Here is a 24,088-nt window from a genome sequence, read left to right as displayed (position 1 = left end):
TGGGATCTGTGGGATGCTGTGAGTGATCTGGGCGCTTCCAAAGCTCCTCCACTTCCTTTGCTGAGGTGGGAAAGAGCAGCTTTGTCTGTGTGGAGGTGGATAAAGGATATGGGGTGGGGACTTGGGGTTTGCAATCACTGCTCTCTGGGGAGGGAGGCTGCGGTGAGGAGCTGCTGAGGTTACTGAGAGTTTGGCAATTCTCATGCTGAGGGGAACACTCAAATTCATCCAAGGACACACCAAACCATGTTATGAGCATCATTCTGTCCCCAGAAATTATTTTATTGCACCTTGAGCAGCAGCAGGATCAGGCCTTGACCCACTCCAGCACGTGGAGCTGGAGCCAGCCAGCTGAGAGGAATTTCTGCCAATTTCCTGGCCTGATAGGAAGCAAGAATAACCTGACATTATAAAAACCTGAGAAGGTGAGTGATTAGCTCCAAGCTCTCAGAGCTCTCCCTATGCTTCCCATTGAGACAATCCAGCAGCTCTTCTCCAGCTGGAGGAAAATCGGAGGGACATGAAACAATTGTGGCCTTCTCAGAGGAGGGGTTGGGAGTGCTGCTGTCAATCCCAGCCTGATCAGCTGTGTTTGGGGTGTGGGCACAGTGATGGGCAAGCTGTGAAGGCTGCAGGAATCACTGGGCTGGGACAGAATCCAGATGTGATTTGGACACTAGGTGGAGACACGAGGGTTGAGGATTGACACAGGAGCAGAAATGCTGTTCTCCAGCAGCAGGTGGGAGATCCAGCCAGGCAAGTCCTCAGCAAACTGGGGGAACTGCCCTGGAATCTAGGCAGCAGAGAACTGAACCAGTGCAGTCTTGGAGAGCTGGAGTCCTTGGAAGAGGAAGCCTCTTAAAATAAGGATTTTATCTGAAAATTAAGTTGACAGTAGCCTGTGTGGCCAGGATTGGCCACTTTACCCTCACTGGTGCTTGGGGTCCAAGGAATCAGTGGGGGAAACTAGAGCCCATGTCATCAGCCACACTTTCTGTCCCACACTGGCCCAGGTTGTCACCAAGGGCTTCCAGGAGGTCAGAACTGGAATTTCCTTGCTATTTATATGTGCGGACAATGTTGCTTAAGTATAAATTGGTTGTTTGCATTTTGTTCCATGATGCTCACTCACATTGCTGCTTTACTGTTGCCCTGTCCTGTTCTGCCAGAGCTGTGCAGCCCAGCATGAGAGCAAAAGCTGCTCTGTTGCTGCTGGAACCGGTGCTCCCGTGGAAAAAAAAAATTATATTAAATGTGAATAAAATGAGGTGGGGGAATGTTCAGTTGTTTCCTACCTCGCCCTGTCCAGTGTCACTTGTGCTTAGCTCAGGCCAGAGTTGATGATACAGAGGCCTGAATCAAGCTGGGGATCCTCCCTGCTGCTGCTCTCATTTTTCTGCGTGCTCAGCACTGACATAAATCTCACTCTCCACCTTCGACTCCACCCTTACTTGTTGCTCACTCGGGGGTTGAAGTGTTGCTGCAGGGCTGCTTCTCACTGAAATCAGCAGAGCACTGGGATGGAGTAGGTACACCCCAAAATCCAGCCCAGCTGGCAGGAGCCGGGTGCTCAGCTGGTGGAGGCAGCAGCCTGACCTTAACAGGTTTCACATCCTGCAGGACCTTTTGTACCCAGAGCTCCTGGATACCCCTCACTGGCTGGGTTGCACCCATTCCTACCGCCAGCGGGGCGTGCCCACAGCGCCGTGTCCGGCCGGAGCGGGGACACGCGGGTGGCCAAGCCCGGGAGGGGTTGGGGTCCCGGGCCGGGTCCCCTCAGAGTCCCCGAGCCGCTCCCGCCCGAGGGGGTTGGGGTCCCGGGCCGGGTCCCCTCAGAGTCCCCGAGCCGCTCCCGCCCGGGAGGGATTCGGGTCCGGGCCGGGTCCCCTCAGGGTCCCCGCACCGCTCCCGCCCGGGATGGATTGGGGTCCCGGGTCGGGTCCCCTCAGAGTCCCCGAGCCGCTCCCGCCCGCGTTCCGCCGTTGCCCGGTGACCGCTCCTCTCCTCCCCGACCCGGGGGCGGAGCCTCATAGCAGCCAATGGCAGTCCGCGGTTCTCTCCCCCAGAGCCCACCCCGCCATCTCAGACCAATTAGCACTGCCGTGTGCCTTGAGTGACAGCGCTTCTATCCAATGGCGAGGCGCAGTGCGTGAGGCGGGGAGGGGAGGCGGGAATAACGCGGAGCCCCAGGCAGGGACTGGGGGCGGGCGCGGAGCGCGGATTGGCGGGAGCGGGGAGGCTCCGCCTCTTGGGGCGGCGCCCGCGCTGTAGCAGCCAATGGGGGGCGAGGGGCGGGACGCGGAGCAGTCGCGTCGCTGCGGGCGCCGGTTCGGCGGGGTTGGTTCGGGCCGGGGGTGCGGGGGTCCCGGGCTGGGCCGGGCCGTCCCGGGAGGGTTCGGAGGGTGCGGGGAGTCCCGGGCTGCAGGCACGGGGGGCTGGTGAGGAGCAGGTTCACGCAGAGCTGGAAGGGGGGCGCGGGGAGGGCGCCGGGCCAGGCCTCCCCCTCGCGGTGTCAGCGCCGTGCCGGTGTCCCTCTCCCTGGACGGGGACAGCGGCTGTGAAGTGTCCCCGTGGCGCTGGCCTGGGCCTGCTTCATTTGCCTTTTCCATCACCTTCCACAGAGACCCGTGACCTTGTGGCATCGCGCAGTTTGAAAAATCCCTCCGGGAACTTGATGTGCACGGGCTGCGGGCGGCCTGCGGCGCTCCCGCGTTCTCTCCCGCAGCTGCGGTGCCGGGGCCGGGGCGCGGCGGGGCTCGGAGCCATGTGTGACCGGCACACGTAGCGCCATGCCGGCCCGGGCCGGTGCCGCGGGGTCAGGAGCTGCCCGAGGATCGCTCCGGGATCGGCAGCGCCGGCCCCGCGCTGTGAGCTGAGCTTGGCCCGCGTCCATCGAGTGCCGTGTCCTGCGCTGCCTGCGGGAGCGAGCGGCTCCGACGGCGCTGTGCGGAGATGGCTGCGCGCTCTGCCCTGCCCCTGTGCCCCGCAGACAGCCCCGGGCCGGGACTGTGCGGGGAGAGGCTCTGAGCCCCGCGCTGCCCAGCCGAGCTGCTCAAAGCGCTGCTGGAGGCTCCGTGAGCAGGGGCCGCGGAAGGGACGGCATGGCGGTGAGCATGGACGATGATGTTCCCCTAATCCTCACCCTGGACGACAGCGGGAGCAGCGCCTCAGCCCCTCTGGACGAGCTGGATCGGGAGGAGCTGCCCAACGAAAGTAAGAACCTTTGCCATTGCCTGCATTGTTTGTCTCTTGGGGTGAACGCTATGAGACCCCCAGAGCTGGCGCTCCGTGCCTGGCGCTGCCCGGTGGAAGCAGCTCAGGGAGTCATTTCTTGTGCCGCTTGTTGTGCCGCTTGTTGTTCTCAGCTCTATGTGACACTGGGGGCCGGGCAGGTTCCCCCCAGTGCTCTTTCTAACTCACAGTTTTGTGGTTTCCCCATAGCAACCTGTGCCCTTTGTCCCCTTCCTGCTCGTTGTCCCAGAGCGTCTCCTTCCCTTGGCACTGTCCCACTGCAGTTATCTCGTGTGGAGCTTTCCCAGCGCCATAAACATCTGCACTTCGTGAGGTTTCTGGTTTACATTGTGATTTTTGCAAGAAGGGAAGTGTTGATAAATCGCTTCCACATCTTTATTGTGTTCTTATCAAAGAACCCGGAGTACTTTTAGACAATGTATTCACGTGGGGCACAGCCAGCCTGTGAGCACTGGGAGGGGGAAAACAGCAGCCCCCATCCCTCAGCAGCTTTGCTTTCCTCCTCAGTGTGTCTTCGTTAAAGCCCTCACCCTGCAGCAGGTTGGATGTGGCCAGCACATGTGTCTGAGTGTGTTCAGAGAGTTTTTGCTTGCTGTTACACCTCACTGGATGTATCTGTGCACTTTTGTCCAGCACATCCCCATGATTTCCAGTTGCAGGTGCACACACACAGGGCTTGTGATGCTGTTCCAGCCCTTGCTGCCACAGGCTGGACATTTGGAACAAATGCATCATTTCCTGGCCAGGCATCCCTTTTTTTTTTCACATTATCCCTCTGTGCTATACTGCCCCTGAGATTTGATTCCTCTTGCAGTAAGATGTGTTCCCTTAAATTTCTCATTCTTGCCTTCCCAACTCAGGAATTAATTTTGGATAATCAAGATTCTCCCTCCCTCCTCCTCCTCTGCCACCCCACAGTGCAGATCCCTGACAAAATTGCCCAGTTGACTTTCTCTAAGCTCTCTTTTATCCTTGTTTCATCCCATCTGCTTGTCTTTTAAAGTTTAGTCCTCTATTTTTAAGTTAAATAGAAGAGAGATTTCTTCCTCCATCCACAAGTATATTTATAGGATTCCTTGTGACTAATTTTAATCACTCTTCCCTCTTTCTTTCCCCCGCCTCCCATCCCTTCAAAGAAGAAGTTGTGTGAGGCTTAACAATTGCTTGAAGCCAGCATGACTGTGTTAAAGCACAGCCATGAGAATGAATGTATTAATAAATAAAATTCTCCACATTGAAATACAGGGAAGTTCTTTAGGGACCAATTTTGTGCTTCTTACAGGATCGCTGTGTGGTTTTTGAGAACTCATTTCCTGGGATCCTTCAAATGAAATGTCTCTTATTTGTATGTTTTAATCACTGTTAAAGTGGGATTTGCTGCAGCAATATAAAGCTTTTGCTGTGGAAGCAATGGGGAATGAGCCTTCTGAAGTCAGGGTGGGATGAAGGATTAGGAGGGGAAGGCTGGCATCAACAACTTGAAAGGCAGGTTTATCTCTGGGAAGCGGGAAGCTTAAATCAGGGAGTGAGCCCACTGCCACCAGCACTGGCAAAAGTAAGCTTGTTTAAAAACCAGGACGTGTAGTCCAGCTTTTGCTCTTTGCCTGCACAGAAAATCTGCTGTGAAATGCAGTGAAGTTGTGTCTCGTGGAGGCTGTGAGGAATCAAATGTGTCCCCTCTGCTCTGCCTCCCTCCCCTTGGCTGCTGGGCACTGAAATGGCATTAACAGAACTGTGTGATGTCACTTTTTCAGTCAGAAGCTTTTCTTTTCCAGGGAAAAAGTGTGTGAGAAGTCTTTGTCAGGGGAGAGAGAGCCTGCCAGGGTGAATTTGAGGACATGGGGACAGGGAAGGTCAGGAGGGTCTTTCCTTCTGGCTTTGTCTTCCCTTTGCCTAAACTCTCATATGTGAATATTCAGCCAGAATTTGGAGGAACAGCCACCATCAACTCTGAGGGATTCAATGACAGGTTAAACACAAAACTTTTACTGAGGTGTGTCCCCAGAACAGGCTGGGACTGTTTGCATCCTCTCCCACCATCCTCTTCCAGGTGACCTGGGGAAAGACAAAGTGGCTGCATAGCTGCCCCTTGTTCAATCACATGTTTGAGGTTGATAATAATTAAGTCTCACTCTTGCTTTGTGTTCCTTTGTGCACAAACTCCTCTAAATTGTAGTCCATTCTCCAGCCTGTCACAACCATGTCACTGAGTGCTGTGTACCTGTGTGATTCAGTGTGTATCAGCTCTTGTGTTTTTTAAAGAACTTCTTGTGCTTTTAAATTACCAAAAAACCTATCCATGGTCTGGCTTTGTTCCAGTCAGGTCTTTGGATAAATGAATTTGTAGTTGTGGATTCTTGGTGTTGATTTCCTGGAACTGGAGACAAGTTTCTAGGTTGAAATAAGTAGAAACAGGGTTTTCTGAAAGCAAGCCTGTAGCAGATGTAAAAAGAAGGAAGGGATTGAAGTGCAGGAGTGAATTCCTTTCCAAATCCTGCGGAAAAGTCCTCTCCTGGGTAAGTGGGTGTCTTGGGGTTAGAATAAAAGAGAGCTAAAGGAGAAAATTGTGTGGAAAATTGCATTCTTAAAGAAAATGTCCAGCTGCAAAAATTAATCTCCCAAATCCTCCAGCTCTTAAGCATTTAATGAGAGAAAATACTTGCATGGGGAGGAATATTAAAACTGCCTTGCTTGGCTTGTGCTGGGATACAGGGCTTCCAGGGAGTTCCCATCTGCAGCCACCACAAAGGGTCAGAATCCTGCAAAGTTGACAGGAATTCAGACCACATCCAGAAAAATGTGGTGCTGCTGGTTTTCTGACTGTGCTGTGTAGGGGCTGGGTGATTTTCCTTTGCAGCTCCAGCAGCTGAAGAGCCAGGGAGAAGCTCTTGCATCACCTGGATCCAGATTGATGAATGTGACTCTGCCCTTCCCTGGCTCATCTTATCTGAGCATCTCCAGCTCAGCTCCCCAGCCTCTGCCTGAGGGCAGTGACTGATAGGAAATGTATTTCTGTAGAAGGCAAGAAGGGAGATGTGAACCTGGCTGTGGCCTTTCCCAAAATCCTGTCCTGAGAGTGATGAGAACCTGCCAGGGTTTAGTGATTTCCCATCCCTCCTGAACTCCTGGGAAATGTTTGAACAGAGCTCTCAAAACATCTCCTAAGTCTCTTCCATCTACAAAGGCAGCATGGATAGCCTTGAAACTCTAGGACAGTGTCTCTCCTTGAGCTGATGGGAGCTATAAACAATAATGAGTGCACATTGATTTATCCTGTATTAGATCAGATACAAGACTCTCCTTTGCCTCCTGCATGGAAATTGCTGTAGCCTCAAGTAGAGTTTCAGTGTGTTCAGAGCAGAAAGTAAAGCTCAGAGTGTTGTACACAGAACAATGGGATATTGTCTGTTTTCCCACACAATGGGTGATGGCAGGGAGAAAGAAGTCATCTTTCAACTCTGGGTTTTTACAAGAAATCAACTGCATCTGCTATTGAGGTAAAAACTAATTATTAGGGAGGTGGGGGAGCAACTGCAACAGCCAAGAGCGATGTTTTCTAGAAGGATTGTTGGAAAATGGGAAGTTATAACTTTGAGTGAGGTGCCTTTGCAATCTCACTTTCTGCTGCCTGAGAAATGAATTGTCAGGAAAACCAGAGCCAGCCTGGCCTTTTGGGAAGGTGAATATGTGCCTGGCACTGCTGGGAATGAGCAGGTGTGTGAAGAAAAGGAGATTTCTCTGTTGGTGAGGTTGGAGGGGCTGCCCCAGACATTCTGGGGGAGGAAAGCCCAGGGCCTGTTGGTTGTGCCTGTAGAACAGAGTGTGGGGTGTGCTGGAAGGGACCCTCTGCCCTTTTGGGACAGTTCCCTGATGAGTGTGGGAAGGAGCCTTCAGCAGAGCTGCTCCTTTTGTAACTGGCTGTGGAGACTCAGGTGCTGGTTCTGAGCACAGAGTCTAATTACACCATTAATGGATGTTCTAGACACCAAACTCATCTTTAAAATTAAAAAAACAAAATCCTTTACTAAGCCCCAGGTTAGGGGATTTGTGGCAGTTAGTGTTCTTTTTGAGGCATGTGAATTACCTGGATTTTGATGTGCTTAGTAGCCAATGCAGCCCAAAGTGACAGAAATCTCTTCTGTGTTGGGTCTGGTTCCAGAACATGTTTGTATTGGCAGTGAGAGAGTTAAGTCTGTCCATGCAGTTCACAGCTTCAACCCATCTGGTCAAGGAATCATCTCAGAGAATCCTGGAATGGTTTGGGTTGGAGGGGCCTGCAAACTCATCCTATTCCACCGTCCTGCTATGGGTGAGGTTTCCAGGTGTTAAACAATTCCTGGAGGGCTGAGGAAGCAGAGAATAAACACCTGGCCTTTGGGAAAATGCTGCAACCACACCAGCTGCTGGGACCTGTGCTTCTTGTGGAACTGAACTGCTGGGGAGGCATTCTGGTTTTGCTACCTTTGGAGGAGAAGAGGGATTTCAAATGTCAGCCCCCTGGTAGATTGAATAAATCCTTCAGGATCTGTAGGTTTTGGTCCTGTGTGGAAGCAAGGGTTTCAGAGGTGGCTGTTTGGGTATGAAATGCTGTAGCTAATTAAGGTGAAGGAATGAAGGGGATGAGGGAACAAGCAACTGCTTGCATTGGACCTGGCAGGTTCCAAGATTTCTGACAGCCAGGCTCTTAAACAGCCTTTTGGATTATCTGGTGGCTTTCTTGGATGCTTTGCAGGATATTTTCTCACATCATGGCCCCTAGTTCTACCAATTTGCCTTTAATTAGTTCCAGCAGCAGCGCTTCTGCTGCTGCCTTTAGAGGTGAGGCAGGGCCAGAGCACAGGACTGGGATCTCATTTTGGGGATCAGTCTGGTTCTGCTGCTGGAGCAGCTCCTCCTTGCACCTGGGGTAAGTCAGGTAATGTCATTGTAGGTCACAATCTCACCTGGGAAGTGCTGATTACTCCTGGGTGGGAGTGGACAGGTAGGCTTCACTTCATTCCTTTGTTATGAGAGATGCTGCTTTGCATTGCTGTGCATGATTCATTTTTCTTAATATGCACCTGCTTAAAATTTATCGAGAGAGGGATTTTTTCCAAAGCACAAGTGGTGGTTTTGTGGAGGATTGTTGGTTATGCCTCTGAAAGTCTCATTTCTCTGACCTAACAGCCCTGCATTCTGCAACTTCTGCCAGGGCTCCTCTAATCCTTTCCTGGCCTAGATGACTTAAAATGAATGTTTTAAGCAAGCAAAGCGAAGCAAAACTGCCTCTGAGATGAGTGAGGGGTGAAAATCTTGGAAAGGGAAACGAACACCCAAAACATAAGGAGATTATTGTTTTCTCCTTCAGTACAATTCGTTTCCCTGGGTGATGAGCTCTGGAAGCCCAGAGGAAGGAGGGAAATGCTGCTTTTTAGAAGATGTTGGGGATCTTTTGCTATGATGTTAGAAATAGTGAAAAATATGTTTCTGCTCTGATCTATCCTCTGGTTTGGAGAATGTCCTTGTCCTGAGAATTCAGGTTTTAAGGCAGGGCTGTCCTTAAATACTTGGGTGGAGCTGTTGCCTTTCTTTCATGAGAAAGAGCCCTGTGCTGCCCAAAACTCACAAGCATTTGTGTGGAGACATTCTCACATTCTCTGTGAGCGTGGTGCCTGCAGAGGAAGAGCCCCAAGCACAGTAAAGTACCGGGAGGTATCAGGGCTGCAGTCATTGTGGGTATTTTTTCCAAGCCTGCCTTGTTTTCTGAGCTCTGCAGGAGAGCGGTTTGCACAATGCACACGTTGTGTGTCTCACAGTAGGATGCTCTGTCAAACAGAGTCTCGCCACTGTTGACTCTTTCACGCAGCGAAAAACAGAAAAATCCCAGTGATTTTTGTCTTGAATGCCCCATGCTGTTCAAATCTGAGCTGGTAACTGCGTCTACAAGGTAGAGAAGACTTGGGTTAGTGTTCCATTATCCTGGAGTCAAATGGTTCTTTCTCCTTTGTCATCTCCTGGAGCACTGGGGATAGAGATCATCTCACACTGTAAATCCAGGGGGGATACTGCAGAGTGGGGCAAGGAGTTTGGAAGCTCCACATTCCCTTCCTGAAGATGGGAATGATGACCTTGATGCTTTGAGGGAGGGAGTGTCTTTGTGTATCTCTTCTCCAGCACAACTCCCATCTTTTTGGGCTGAGAAAACAGGGTAGTCTTAGGTGTTTCCCCCCTGAGCTGACTGCTTTATTTGGAAAATGTGTGATAAGGGCATGTGTCGTGTCATCAGAGGGCTCTGCTTTTTTGAACAGGTGGTCCTGGAATTATAAAAGATGTTAAGGAGTTTGAAAATGTTTGAGCTGCAATTTTAAATTGACAACTTTCCAGCTCGAACCGGTCACTCCTCAGCCACCACAGCTGACTTGGAAACATTTGGCTCAGGAAGCGGAACAACAGTTGGAAACAAATAGTGATTAGTTTTTTCATGGCTTCCCAGGGAATGCATCAGTTTGTTCGTTTCCCCCCTCATTTTGTGGCTCCTGTGGATTTTTAAGGCACTGTAGATGCAGGATGTTCAGTTTAGCCAAGCCTGCGTACTGGCAGATTAAAATGAGCAAAGGCTGAGCACGCTGAGTTCACTCATCATAACCAATATGATGCTTCTCAGAACTTCCTTTGCCCTTGGTATCTTCACTGAGGAATCCTGCCTGCTGCCGTCAGCCCCCCTGCGTTGAAATCCCATTTTACCCATTTCAGTGCTGTAAGAAGTGCTGTATAAACTAAACAGGAGCATCTGTGAAGTGGTTAGAGTTGTTGTTGATTGCCTTTTCCTTATTGCCTTCAGGGGATTTAGGCTTGAATTTGCTGGAAGTAGAATTTATGAGCCAGAACGCTCCATTTCTGATCCTTAAGCTGGGGAAAGCGCGGTGAATTAGATCGGTCTTTTCTCCTGCCTCCCATGTCTCTGGCTTTTGATCTGGACCTCGCAGGGCTCTCTCTGTGTCTTTAGCATAATTGCTTTTTGCATGTGGAGAAGAAGGCTGGGTTTCACATGGCTGCTTTCTTTATGGGGAGCTGCAGGAGCTGTTGGGGTTGGGGTTGGGGCCATCTGCTCGCCGTGAGCGGTTCTGCGGGATCTCGGGCACCTGAGCCTCACCTGGGGGACAGGGACAGCAGAGCTGAGCTCACGTTCAGTCACAGCAGCACCCTGGCCTTGGGGACACATCCTGAGCGTGGCAAGAGGAGACTGCACGGTTTGAATCGTGCTGTGGGGGTCTGGAGCATCCTGTGCTGCTTTGGAGCATCCTGTGCTGCTTTTACAGCCACGATCTGGTGATGTCTGTTTGGAACAAAAGGCTTTTCTAATCCTGCTTATGTGTGGGGATTTGGGATGTTTATGTGTTTAGAAAATTGGGGGTGTATCTCTGTGCACAGCTGTGTTAAACCCCCTGGTTCTGTGGGGCTGGACATTTCAGCTACACTTGTGTTTTTCACCTTAACATGTGTGTTTCTGTATTGCCACTTGGGAATGCCTGTGTTTTATTCCAGCTATAACCATTTTGCAGAGAGAGAGCATTTTCACTATCCCCCATAGATTTGGGAAAGTTTATGGCACAAAAGCAAAGTGGATTTCACTAGAATGCACAAATATGTTCCTGGTCTTTAGTAACCAAATGAAGAAATACCTGTAGAATTAGGACTAAGTGATCAATCTTGGAAGTGGGAGCACTGAGGAAAATTTTGACATTTGGGTCAGAGGGATGAAGTGACCAAGTCAAAGCCTTTTCCTTTCAAATACAAGGCTAGTGGCAGCCTTATCTCTAGTGATTGCAAAGAAGAAAACTTAAACATTCAGAATTTTCTATACTTTGAGGCAGCACAAATGCATAGAAAACAGAAATGTTCATGGAAACTTTAAAGCTGTTGGAGAGGCAGCAAAAAATCACAGTGCCAGCATGCCTGGGCTGGCTAACACTAAAGATATAGGGATATGTAGACAAATTTATATCAAATGAAGGAATTTATATCAAATGAAGGAATTTTCCTCCACCTGGGTGTGGAGGAAAATCCTGAAGAGAAATGTGGTCAGCAGAGTTAAAGGTGCTCTAAAGGACTTGAGAAATAAAAAAACATATTAAATGATTGCAGCCTGTCAGGAGTTGAGGGTTTAACACTCCAATAGTTCTGCAGGGAAGCTCAAGAAATACTGAATGTATTCTATATTTGCTGAAAAGCCAGATGACACAATCATTGTATGACCTATTCTTCCATCCCCACAGTAAATAGAGATTAAACAGCTGATTCTAAAGGCTGGCATTTAAAAATCAGCAGATGACTTTTGATTTTAAGGCAGCAGCTGAGGCAGTCTGTACATGGCTGTGAGAGTGACTTTCTCCCAGCCCCAGAAGGTGTTTTGCACCAGGCAGGATATTGCAGGCCAGCCAGCCAAGATTTCCAGGAAAACAATGGGAAACCAGCAGTAGCTCTTCTGAAATCTGGATTCAAAGAACAATCTTTTTGTGTGTGGAAGACTTTTGAAGTCAAAGTTGTCCATTTTCATTAAAGATATGGTTCTGTGTAAGGGCTGTAGGACTTGAAGTAAGGACCAGCTGAGGGAAAATCAGCTGTTTGGCAGATGTCACATTAATGTTTAACTCCTTCCTTCCTCTCCAGCCATTAAATGCAAACTCCAGTTCCTGCCAGCAGTGGTTTCCACCAAATGTGCAGAAGCCTTTTTTCTTAATGGAGAACAGCTCCAGCACTTGGGGCTGGGCTTTTCCCTGCTCCTTTACACATGTCTTCCTCTGAAGTTGGCAGCTTCCCTTTCCTGTCTGAAGGACAAGGCAGTGTTGGATTTCAAAGGAATCAGTGTGGAGGAGTCGTGTTCTAACACTGCAAAACACAATTACCTCCTTATCATTGCTGCACCACAACAAATAACTTTAATTGGTCTCAGCCTGTTGTGGTAAGATGTTGAGAGTTTGTTATTTAACTTTTAAATTTATGTTGTTTTCCTGCTATCCCTCTTTCCTCAGGGAAAAAAAAAGGTCAGTAAGGCACATACCTTATTATTGCTTCTTATTCTAGTGCTGCTTTGGCCATGCTGGAGGTTTGTTACCCAAATTAATCCTGGTTTCTCCCAAAGGGAAGAGCTTCCTCTGTGCTTCCCAGTGCTGACTTTGTGACTTCCCTGGAGAGCCCTGGTGGCTGGAGCTGGCAGTCAGTCCTGGCAGCACACTGCTCTCGTTAAAAAGGCCAGATTGCAGCTTAATCAAACATCTTTCCAAACTGCATCAGGGAAATCCAAAGGCTCTGCTTTGGAGAATTGAAATGAGGAACGTGCTCTCAAACTGCTGACATTGTGTTGTTACCAGAGCCAAAGCAGATCTTTATGTGTTAAAAGCAGGAGACACTGGTTTCCCTTTTTGGAACAAAAAGAGGAAATTCCTCTGTGTAACAGGATATGTTAAAGAAATGCTATAGCTGAGGGACTCTGATATTGTCTCCTTCCATTACTTCCTCAAAAATTCTGAATTAAAAATGTGTGTGTGTATTTCATGTCTGGCCTTTCTCTCTGCCTTAGGCAGAGTTGTCTTTTCTGTTTTCCGTTTTTGGTTTGGTTCAGCAAAACCTTAACTATTTCCAGTTGTTTTTTCCATTCATTAGCTGTTGCATAGAGCCCCTCAATGACTCAGATATTTGATTCCAGTTATGGGATAATTTTATCTCAGTGTGTGTAAAGCCTTTGTTGCTGTGATACGATCAGACTGATGAGGTTTTGGAGCATATTGGCTGCTGAAAGGATGGATAATGTGAGTTGTAGGTGATCCTTCTGTTGTGGCTTTGGCTTTTCCTTTTTGTGGTGTTGTGGTTCATTTGTTAAGATAAGAATAAAGGATATGAAGCTGGCAGCAATTTGGCTTGACACAAGTGAGATTCTTAATTATAGCTTCCTAATGCAACCTTTAATTTTGTGGGACTTCTGCTGAATAAAAATGCTTTGGATTGGACTTTGCAGCTCTGTTAAGAAGCAGGAACTCCTGTGTCCCCCAGTTTTATATTGAAGGAGTGCCTGGTTCCAGCTCTCCCTGTGATATTTCATGGACTCTGCAATGCAGGAGGATTTAATCCCACATCTGTCAGGGGGCAGCTTTGTGGAACAGGGCTTAGACACGGGGGTGGTTTGCATCTGTTCAGCCCCTGAAATCTTGCTAACCTAATTATGGATCCCAGACATCCCAAAAAGGAGGGATCTGCCCCTCTGCCTCTTGCTGCTGTGTATTCAGGAGTGAAAGTTATCCCAGTTCCGGGCCAAAACTTCCCACATAATATTTCAAGAGGAGAAAAAAAAAAGAGTGACTCAGGGATGAGATCAGAGGAGAGCAGGTGTCCTGGGGAGACGAGGCAGTGAACTGCACAGATGAGGATCTCCAACCAACCAAGCTTGGCTGCTGTAGATGGGTAAAATGATCCTCATCCTTATTTTCCTGGAAGTCTTTAATTTTATTTTTTCTTTTGGTTGTTCTTTACAAATGTCTCTGTCCCCAGGAGGTGGTGCAGGAAGTGAATATCCAAGTGAACCACCGTGGCTCTTCTCCCGAGCCACAGAGCAAAGGGTTAACTGGCTCTGCCTGACTCAGAGCAAGAGCTGGATGGAGCCAGGCTTTCTGCTGGGGCTAAACCATTTCCTAGCACACTTTGGCTCTGCTGGCATCGTGTTCAGCTTGTGCACGGGGGTTTTACATGTGTGCAGTGCAGATGTTAGCAAGGATGCAGCGCTCCCCTAATTAAACAGCGCTGGGCATAAGCTGTCTTCCAGAGACTGAGGAGAGGCAGTGATATATAAAATGTGACTTACCATGCTGAGGGACATCTGCTCCTCCTTCAGCAGGATTCAGCTCCCCGTAGTGATGGAGGCATGATGTGAGCTTGTGTTGGTGCTGGAGGAACTCGCTGCATCCTCGAGTCAAGTCGCCTTTTACCACTAACAGGAAGTGGCAACATCCGTATTTTTTAAAAAATCTTTCCTGTGTTAAATAGGAAGCTGAAGTGACTTTATTTGTTGAGCTTCACAGCAAGTGAGTGCTGTGAGAGTACAGTAACACAAAGAGCCCCGAGGCCTTTGCATATGTTTCTGCTGTGCCGTTGTCTCCGAGGAAGAGCATGACTCAGTTACGCTGGCTGGAAATATTCTGAAGTAGATTATTTCTCTTGTAGCAGAAGGGCTTGGCACTGCTCTCTGTTAGAGATGCCCTTTTTTCCTAGGCAACAAACTGACAGCAAATTGTTTAGACTTCCCCATGGCAGTTCTGTTCCTTCCCACAGTGTCCCCTGGAACAGGGCAGGCACCGAGACATTCTGGGCTGCACAGAGCAGCCGTGCCATGCTCCCGTTGGCATGGCACTGAACTGGCAATCAGGCAGCAAAGGCAGTGATTTCCCTGTCTGTCTGTCTGTCTCACCTCTGAGATGTGTGGCCAAGTGCCAGACCAGCTGTGCTTTCCAGACAGCTTCCAGCTTTTTTTCTGCCGGGTAGGTGAGCCTGGCCTTGAAGAGTCGAGTGCCTGTGTGTTTGTGCCTCAGTGCTTGGAAGGAGCAGTTTCCTATCAGCCTCCTTGGGGGAGGGAGAGAAGGATAATCCTCTGGAGGTGAGGCTACATGGCCTGTGAGCCTTTGGAAAGGAAAATGTCATCACTGGTGCTGGGACAACTCCAATACTTGACTAAAATCCTGGCTTTGGGAAGATGCCTGCACATATTGTGTTGAGGAAGGGTGGGGCATCTACCTTGTTTCCATGTTTTTTTATGGATTTGCACCTTCTGTAGTTACTGTTCCCTTGGTTCAGCTGAGGAGGCTTTCCAAGAGAAAAGTGCTCTCCTTCTCCCCCTTCTCCCCCTTCTCCTCCTTCTCCTGTCCATCCTCAGTACAGCCTTAGGGAGCAATGTCTGAGAGAGCCAGGAACCTCAGCCAGCATAGGAATCTTGCACTGGGACAGGTCTTGGATGTGAGCTCAGGAGATCCAGGAACACCAAGAGAACCTTTGATCCTGCTGGGATCTGCCTTCTTCCATGGGCTCATGTTCAGTGCTGTGGGATGCCTGGTTATGTTTGTAAAGCTTGGGCTCTGTGGCTGAGTTTGGGAATTACAGATCCAGTGAGGATGGAGGATGTGAGAAATAGAGGGGGTTATGGCACTGAGGAATGGAAAGCCTGAAAAAAATGGCTCCAACTGAATGGTAGAATGGTAAAATCACAGAATGCTTTGGATGGGAAGGAACAGGCACACTCCACTAGAACAGGTTGTTCCAAGCCCCATCCAGCCCTGAACACCTGAACACACTGGTGGCTGGAGCTGCCCAGACCATGTGCCCTGGACAGGTTGACCTTTCCCCAGTGCAGGAGGTGATGCCTTCCTTCCTCTTCCCTCTTTTGGTGAGTTGCAAGGCCATGTGAATGAAGGTGTGTCCGTGTGTCCTCAGCATTTCTTTTTTTGCCTGTCAAGAGAAATGTCACTCACACATGGAACTCACTGGAGCAACTTGCCTATTGCAACTTACACTGACTCCACACGTGATGTGTGAACAGTATGAATGACAGAATAAGGATGGTTTTTCTGATTTGAGTCACTTCTGCCTTCACATATTCTGCAGTGTTCTGTCATCACAGGTGCAGTTGCTAAAATAGCAGTATCTGGGCAGGGTGGGAACTAACATCCAAACCATCCTCAGCCATTTAGGAGAAAGCCCTGGTAAGTCCAGCACAGGCTTTGGAGCCAGGCAGTGAGCCAGTTCAGGAATCTCAGGCTGTTTTCAGTGCAGGGCCATAAAAAGTGTGTGCTATCTGGAAAACAGAACATCTGGCAAACTGTCTAATGAGAGCCAGACTGGGGGAACTCTGAGGCAAATGGAAGAGCTGCCCTGTAGGTTGGTTTATAACTCTTTGAATTTGTAGTAGTTTGTTGGAATTTTTAAAATTTTATTATTTATTTAAAGAAGTGCAAACACCACAATGGAATTTCAGGGTGACTTGAGTTTGATATATAATACCTGGCTGGGAAGGGTGATTTATCCCAGCCTCCTGTGGATGTTTTCTGTCCCTTACTCTCCTCTCAGCTCTGCCGTGGAGATCCCCCATGGCTGCATGAGCTTCTCCAAATGAGAGGAGTTTGTTTGCTCTCGGCCCATGGAGAGTTTTTCCTTCCCCTAAGCAGGGAATTTGTTTTGCAGAGGGAGAGGTTTGGGCTCTGGAAAGTTTATGCTCCTTCTCTTTCTTCCTTGTTTTTTTGTTTTTTATTGTAATGATGACATATGGAAACTATTTACACAGGAGCATGCTCCACTGCACTGAATGGAAATGCTGGAGTCCCGGCAGTCTCGTTCCGGATGCCTTGTGGAAGCAGCCAGCTGGTTTTGCTTTTTCTTTTTTTTCCCCCCTTCTTTTCTTTTTTCCCCTGCCTCCCTCCCTCTCTCTCTTTTCAGGGAATGACTGGGATAAGTTACACAAGTGTAAGGAAGGAAGCTTTGCCATCTGTGACCAGCCCAGTTCACTTCCTTTGGCGTGCCCCTCGCGCTGCGAACTTCACAAAATCTCCGCTTTCTTTTTTTTTTTTTTTTTTTTTTTTTTTTTTTTTTTTTCGTGCTGGAGATCCCTTGCTGTGCCTTCCCTTGCTGTGCCTGCTCAGCACTTTGCCTCCTCTCCCTTTAGCTCATCGTGCTTGCTGGTGAGCAAGTTGTTCTAAATGCCAGAACACGAGAGCGCAGCACACGAATCGGCGCTCCGGCAGCACGCGTGTGCCTGGCAGCTCCTTCCAAAAGCTCACCCTCGGAAACACCCAGGGAAAGGATCTCCCTGAGCTCTGAGCCACCTTCCTCCCAGGGGAGGGGAGGGGAGAAGCTGCTCGGCTCTGCAGGCAGCAGAGCGGAGCCTTTTGTGCGGAGCTTTCCCTTGAGGGAGCCGCGAAATCCAGGAGCAGCTTTGGGAAGGGAGGGAATCTGCGAGCACCAGCGGCTGCCATGCAGTGGAGAGAGCTGCCTGCCATCTACTTGGAGGAGCCTGGGAGCCCTGTGGAGAGATCCTCCTATCTCATTGAGCTCCATACTGATGGTAAACGCCGGCGGGGATGTCGTGCAGCACGAGCCGAGCCCAGCTTGCATTAGTCTGTGTCATTGTTATCATGGGAGCAGCTGAGGAAATTAGCTCGCTGGAGGGCTGCCAAGCACACAGTCAGAGGGCTGCTCTTCAAATTTATTATTATTTTTATTATTATTTATGACCCAGATGATGCTGTTGCCTCGGGGATGCTAGATCAACCTTCTGGTACCTGATGGGGAGGGAGCTGATCCACAAAATGCAGCTCCCCACTGGAGCACTCCAGTGCTTTTTCTGTTGTCTGGTTTAGACAGCAGGGAAGCATCTTGATTTCTAGAGCTGTTTCTTGGTTCTGATTTGCATCTCTGAGTGCTGTTCTGTGTTTGCAACCTTGGTCTCAGAGCTGGGACAGCACAGAGCGGGATCCTGTCCTGGGTTTTTGTTGGGGTGTGTCTTTTCCTAGTGTGATCCTTTCCAGAGAGGTAAATTTTTGCAAAAGAGTTGCTTCAGGGTTAAAGGTGATTTTGGCATCTTTTGGCAGGGTCCAGTGTGTTGGTGTTTAGGTTAATGCTACAAACCTTTGCTGTTTTGATTCTCTTAAATTTTATATATTCTGTAACGTAAAGTCCAGGTTCTGATGAGAGATACTCCTCCTGTAACTGTCAAGCATCAAATGTGAAAAGGTTTTGCTCTCAGGATGCAGTTTGAGGGAGTCTGTCTTTTTGAGACACATCCCCAGCAAAAGCTCTGTAAATAATAACATTTAAGAACTTTTTAGAGCTTGCTATATAACGCTTCTGATTTTTGCATATGGCTGTCATCTCTTAGTTAAAAAGCAGACAAACCAGAAGGCTGCCATTCCAGCTCCGTGGATAAATAAAAACTCCATCATTCAGTTTTTTTTTTCCAAGATCTGTGCTAAATCAAGGGGTGTGGGGGAGGAACCGGCCTCATTCAAACATTTGTCCAGATTTTGAGTGGTATTTTAAGGGTGTGGGGGAAGCAAGGAAGAGAAACAGGCTTCGTGCTGCAGAATGCTCAGCAACCTGAGTGTGCAATCTGGAAGGTCTTCACAAACCCCAGAGAAATGTTATCTTGATTTGATTTGGGGGTGGAAGAGGCAGCTGTGGCTGTGCTCTGGTGAAGGGGTTCTGATTTCTTCCCACTCCATGCCTCTGCCAGGAGCACATGGTGCCATTTCTCTTGGCGGGTGCAGAGTTTTTGGCATGGGCTCCCTCTCCACTCCAGAGGGTGTTCTGGAGAGACTGAATCAGTAATTCATCCAGGATTATTTTGTCACAGCAAATCTTCAGCAGGCTGTCATGAGAGGGGAAAAGAACCTCCTGGTGCTTTTTGCCCACTCTCAGATAACAACTTGGAACACTCAGAGAAAGAGCTGCCACACCACAGCTCCTGTGCTCATAAAAAACGGGGGAAATCAGCACTGTTGTGCTGGCAAGCTCAGTTTTACATGTACCCACTTTGGGAACATGAGGCACTGGAGGAGGGGAGTCTCTTCTGAGAGCAGGAACAGCCATGTGATGTGGGAAATGTTTGAAACTCTGGAGAACTGAGAGTGTGGCTAGCTCCACCACAGGCCCTAAGCAGATCTCACTGCTGTGGGTTCTCTGCTCAGTGTTCTTTGTCAAAGGTAAAATAAAACTCCCAGTCCCAGAAGAAGAAACCAAGTGACATTCCCTTTTTGTACAGTAATTGTCTTCTTGCTTTGTTTTCATCTGTCCTAACAGCACTGAGGCTGCAGAATGCAAAAATGGCAATTATTTTGGAGTTCACATACATGTCCTGTGTGACTCTCCCATGGGAATGGCACTGTGTATGTGTAGCTCTGCTTGGGAGTTGCTTTATTGCAGTTGAATTGTTCTGGGTTTTTTTAAAACAAAATCTTTACTTACAGAATCTGATTCAAATGTTCAGTGTGGCATTATTCTATAGTTCTTTGCTGGTGAGAAGGACAGGCGCTCAGAAATTTCAGAATTAATGTGTGGAGCGTGAACAGAAAATTCATCTTGCAGTTTGTTTGCATCAGAGGGGTGTTGGTACTTAGCAGCACCTCAGAGTGTTGTGAAAATGTGTTATTTAGTGCCTCTGAAATGTGAGAAATGGGGCTTTCTGCTCAGAGTACTGACAGCTCCTCTCCTGGCATTGTTCCCCGTGGCAGGGGCAGTGCTGTGTCCATCCTTCCATGGCCTCTGCTCCAAGGACATGTGCTAAAGCTTCTTGCTCCTTCAGCAAACCCTCTTTTCTTCACTGGGCTGGGCATCCTGGGAGGCTGCTGGCTGTTACCTGATAGCTCCTGATGCTGAGAGCAAGCTTCAGGCATGACAGCACACACCTCTGAGCCAGGAGAGCTGCTGCTGGACTGAATGGGAAGCTGTCTCTTTTGATGATCTTCCAGGAGCGTTCCCGTGTGGAAGTGCTGGCTTTGAGTGTCTCTTTAAAGCTCCTGCCTGCCAGGAGTCAATTTGTCAGTGTACAGCTGCCACTTTCCCAGCTACTCTGCCTGTGTGTGATCCCAGAGCCTCCTGCTCCATCCCAGCATTCCTGATGGTCCCTGTGTGTTTCTCTGGTGCAGATGGAGGCAGCTATGACGTTGTGAACGATGTCTGTGTGTGATCCCAGAGCCTCCTGCTCCATCCCAGCATTCCTGATGGTCCCTGTGTGTTTCTCTGGTGCAGATGGAGGCAGCTATGACGTTGTGAACGATGCCTCCAGCCCCGCAGCCAGGGAGTGCTGTGCCCAGCAGAGCTCTGCCCGCCACAACTGGGAGATGAACTACCAAGAGGCAGCCATCTACCTCCAGGTGAGCCCTGCTGGGTGGGGGGGAATGGTCTGCAGGAACCACAGTGCTTCCTGGTTTTGGGAAACAAGCAGCTTCTCCTCTAAAGGCTGAAAATTCAGTGCCTTGCCAAGGGTTCTGCTTCAGGAGTGGGGTGGTGCTGGAGGCACCTCCAGATAGGCTTAGGAAGCCATTTGGAACAAATGAACAACAGAATAGCCAATAGCCTCTCCCAAGGACTGGAGTGGTTGGGGATTCAGCACGTGCACAGCTCTGCCACGTCAGCATGGAGGTTTTTCTAACTGGTCATAGATGGTCATTTCATCTCTACAGTCAGTACAGATTTCTGTAGCTGGTCACAGATGGTTATTTCATCTCTACAGTCAGAACAGGTTTTTGAGGATAGTCATAGATAGTTATTTCATCTCTACAGTCAGAACAGGTTTTTGAGGATAGTCATGGATGGTTGTTTCATCTTGACACTCAGTGCTCTCCTGGGGATGTCTCCTGTTTTGGAAGTGCAGGTCCCACTCCTGCTTTGGCCATGGGGTGGGTGGGTGGCCCAGTTAGTGTCAGTCATGTGAGGTACTAGAGAAAGCACAGGTCTTGATTTCTACAGGATTAAAGGATGCTGGGATTAGAATCAGCCCAGGAGCAAAATTTATCACATTTAAAACAACGAAGAATCAAACTCCACCCATGCTTCAATTACCAGAAACACCATCCTTACTGCAACAAAGTATTTGTGTTTTTGAGGTTGCTGTACATCTGGTGTGAGGAATTAGCCACCAAAACTGAGCTTCTCCCAGAGCTGTCCAGTCTGAAATGGTTGTGGTTCTGTTACTGTCCATCCTTCCTTCTCTTTGTTCCCTTTTACAGCTTTGGACCCAGTTGGGTTGGTTTTTTTTGTTTAAGCCACTGCAAGGTGACAGAAACGATTTGTTCCTCTCTGCTCTGACTCCACAGGAATGGGAAATCTCACTTCTCAGTGAGAAGTTTTCTAAATTTTATTTAAAAAAAATTAAAATTAAATCTTTTTAAAACAGTGTAGGCTAGACCTTGGCAGCACTTTAGCTCCATGGTGTGCTGGGGCAGCCCTGACAATGGCAGGGTGGCTCCAGCCTCTCTCCCAGGCTGTTGTTTAAACTGCTGATTATTGGAGCAGCTCTGCAGGGGTTCATTGAGCTGCTGCAGTCTGATGGTAATGGACACAGCAGGCCTGGCCCTTTGCATGGGGATGATTGTTGCTGCTGCCTGGACCAATGGCCACGATGACACTGTCCTTGAAATAAGGTAGAATCACTTAAAGAGAGCTTTGTGAGCAGTGGCTGCAGGCAAGTGCTGGGTCTGGATAAGAGGGCTTTGCTGTCCAGGCAGGTTTGGAATTGCTTGGCTCCCAAGAGGCAGGATTAGGCTGTTTGTCATTCCACAAGTGTGTTCTGCCAGGCGTGGATGGGAATGACCCTGCTGATCTCAGCCTGGGCTCTCTGCAGGGCTGGCTCTGTCCTGTTCCAGCCCAGTTCTGACCAACCAGTGTTTGTTCTGAATCCCAGTGTGAGCTGGAGTGAGTGAGAAACGTTGGGAACCCTCCCCTGAGCAAGTCTTCACTTGCTAAAGGAGAGTTCCCTGACCTCGTTACCCATTTGCAATCACAGCTATTCTGCTTTGATAGCAATAGCTCCTCTGTCCTTGCAGCAATTGCCTGCCTGGAAAGATGTTAATTTAAATAAAACCTCACCACTTGTGCACCCATGTGGCCTTGCTGGGGGAAAGTGATCTCTTAAGACAGTTCCCAAGGGGCAGCAAGTTTCCTGTGAGTGACAAAAGCTCCCTTGCCAAAACTGTTGACTCGAGAAAGAGAGAAGCTGTTGGGTGGTTCTGCATGAAAACCCTTTAAAATCTCCCCAAACTAAGTTTCATCCTAGGGGTAAAGATAGTCACGATGTAGCTGTTTGAAAATCAGTTGTAGGCAAAGTGTTAAGATGGAGTATTTGACCTTTTAATGTTAATTAAGCTTTCTAGTTAAGAGGGAGTGACAAATCAGCAAAGAGCCTTGTTAATTTTTCATGGAGTCTGTCTTACATTCCTGAAGCAGAAAACACTGTGTGTGCTCCAGTGTTTTCTCCCAGACATTTTGCAAGGCCAAGATAAGGAGGAACAACTGTCAGCCGGTGCCCTGGAGCTTATCTGGGTGTTTTTGTGTTCTGTCCTGGAGAAGTTTAATCAAATAAGTCTGTAAACGTGTGGAAGTAGTTGCAAGTAAATGAAGTGCTGTGTTTATGTTGGGATGTTGGCTGGAGTTTCTCTGCCTGCCTTTATAAACTCTCCCAGCTCTCTGCCTCATTGTGAAAAGGCTCAGGGGTTTCTGAAGCAGGAGTTTGTACATATTAAAGAGTTTCATTACTGAAATGTGGTTATGAGCAGAAGGGGACGTCCCATGTGTGCAGAATCCACTCCTCAATAAACACATCAACAAAAGGCTGAAAATGGGAATAGCCTGTTGGGAATTGTATCTAATCCCTATAAAAGTCTGCACTCTTCACTCTTTTATAGTACTGAGAGTCACTGATGCTGGTCCCTTCTTCATTCCTGCTGTCCTAGGAAGGAGAAAACAATGACAAGTTCTTCACTCACCCCAAAAATGCCAAAGCACTCGCTGCCTACCTCTTTGCACACAACCACCTTTTCTACCTGATGGAGCTGAGCACAGCCCTGCTGCTGCTGCTGCTGTCCCTCTGCGAGGCTCCAGCGGTCCCCATGCTCCGTCTGGGCATCTTTGTGAGTACCTGGGGGCTTCAGGAGGAGCTCTGCTTGCTCTGCAGTGTGGCTGACAGCAAATGGCCAAACAGAGAGGAAGGACGAGGCAGTAAAAGGAAAAAATCCACCTGGCTTGTTCTGTAAATGGTTGAGAGCAGATAGGCCAGACAGCAGAGCTTCCTTTTTCCATCTGATCTAAGCAGACCACAATGAAAGTGACACTCATTTCATGTTATCAGTTTGTGCAGTTCTTCATTTGTAACAGAAAGGGGTGTTTTTTCCCTTTTTTGTGAGATAATTTAGCAGTCTGTGTGCTTTGATGGGGTGGTTTCAAAGTTTTTGTCATGGCTGGTGCCATTACCCCAGAACCACCACTGGTTCCTGGAACACAGATCAGGATCCTCTGTGATTGTCCAGAATGATAAATTCAAGAGAAAACCCTTCTCTCTGTCCAGCAGCTCTCTCTCCTGTGTTTCACTGAAAAAATATAGTCTCCATCTTTTTTCAAAGTGTTTCTGCTCAAGTTGTTGATGCCTTGGCCTTTTGTTTCAAATGTATCAATAAGTTTTTTTCTGTGTTGCTCAAGCCCAGAAGGGGCATGGATTTCAGGGAATTTTGGCTTGGTATTTGAGGAAAATTGCACTTTTATAGGTTTTAATAAAAGCACAAAGCAATAGATATAGAAATTTTGAAAAACAGTGCAGTAAAAGAGTGGCTTGGGGTTTTCCTGCATGCCACAAGGTGATGCTCAGCCCTCTGTCAAGCCCACCTGCTCCTTGCAAAAGGAGGGGCAGGAGTGTGGGCTGTGCTGTGCTGCTGTTCTCACCTGTGCTCTGACAGGTCCACGCAACCCTGGAGCTGTTCGCGTTAATCGTGGTCGTCTTTGAGCTCTCCATGAAGATGAGGTGGCTGGGCTTCCAAACCTTTATCAGGCACAAAAGGACTATGGTCAAGGTGAGTTATCTGTGATTTACCAAAATAAGAGTATTGGTCTAATACTGATACTCAACTGTACGGACAAAAGACTCTCTAACAATTTAAAGTTACAAAGTGTGTTTATTCAGCATGAGGTAATCCTCTAATACACTCTGCAAAATCACAGGTGATCACAGAGTCTATTTATTGGCAAAGGATTCAAACAAATACATATTCATTATAACAGCCCCTCCTATCCCCTGCTTCTTATGGTAATTAGCTTGATAGCTATTAAGCATTGATTG

General features: G+C 48.5%; 1 protein-coding gene across 1 annotated transcript in view; it reads left to right on the top strand.

The window, feature by feature from the left end:
- The first annotated feature begins 2,625 nt into the window (after window positions 1–2,625).
- TPCN1 (two pore segment channel 1) overlaps window positions 2,626–24,088 on the top strand; it is a 40,588-nt gene continuing 19,125 nt past the window's right edge. The window contains exons 1-4 of the mRNA XM_056504163.1: window positions 2,626–3,213; window positions 20,011–20,135; window positions 22,713–22,889; window positions 23,709–23,822. Coding sequence (XP_056360138.1) covers window positions 3,102–3,213; window positions 20,011–20,135; window positions 22,713–22,889; window positions 23,709–23,822 — 528 coding nt within the window. The 5' untranslated portion in view covers window positions 2,626–3,101. The remainder of the gene's footprint in view (window positions 3,214–20,010; window positions 20,136–22,712; window positions 22,890–23,708; window positions 23,823–24,088) is intronic.

This window comes from Oenanthe melanoleuca, chromosome 15 (assembly GCF_029582105.1).
Source record: "Oenanthe melanoleuca isolate GR-GAL-2019-014 chromosome 15, OMel1.0, whole genome shotgun sequence".
Classification (NCBI taxonomy): Eukaryota; Metazoa; Chordata; class Aves; order Passeriformes; family Muscicapidae; genus Oenanthe; species Oenanthe melanoleuca.
Note: the sequence above shows the minus strand (reverse complement) of the source record. Positions and strands in the feature narration are given on the sequence as shown.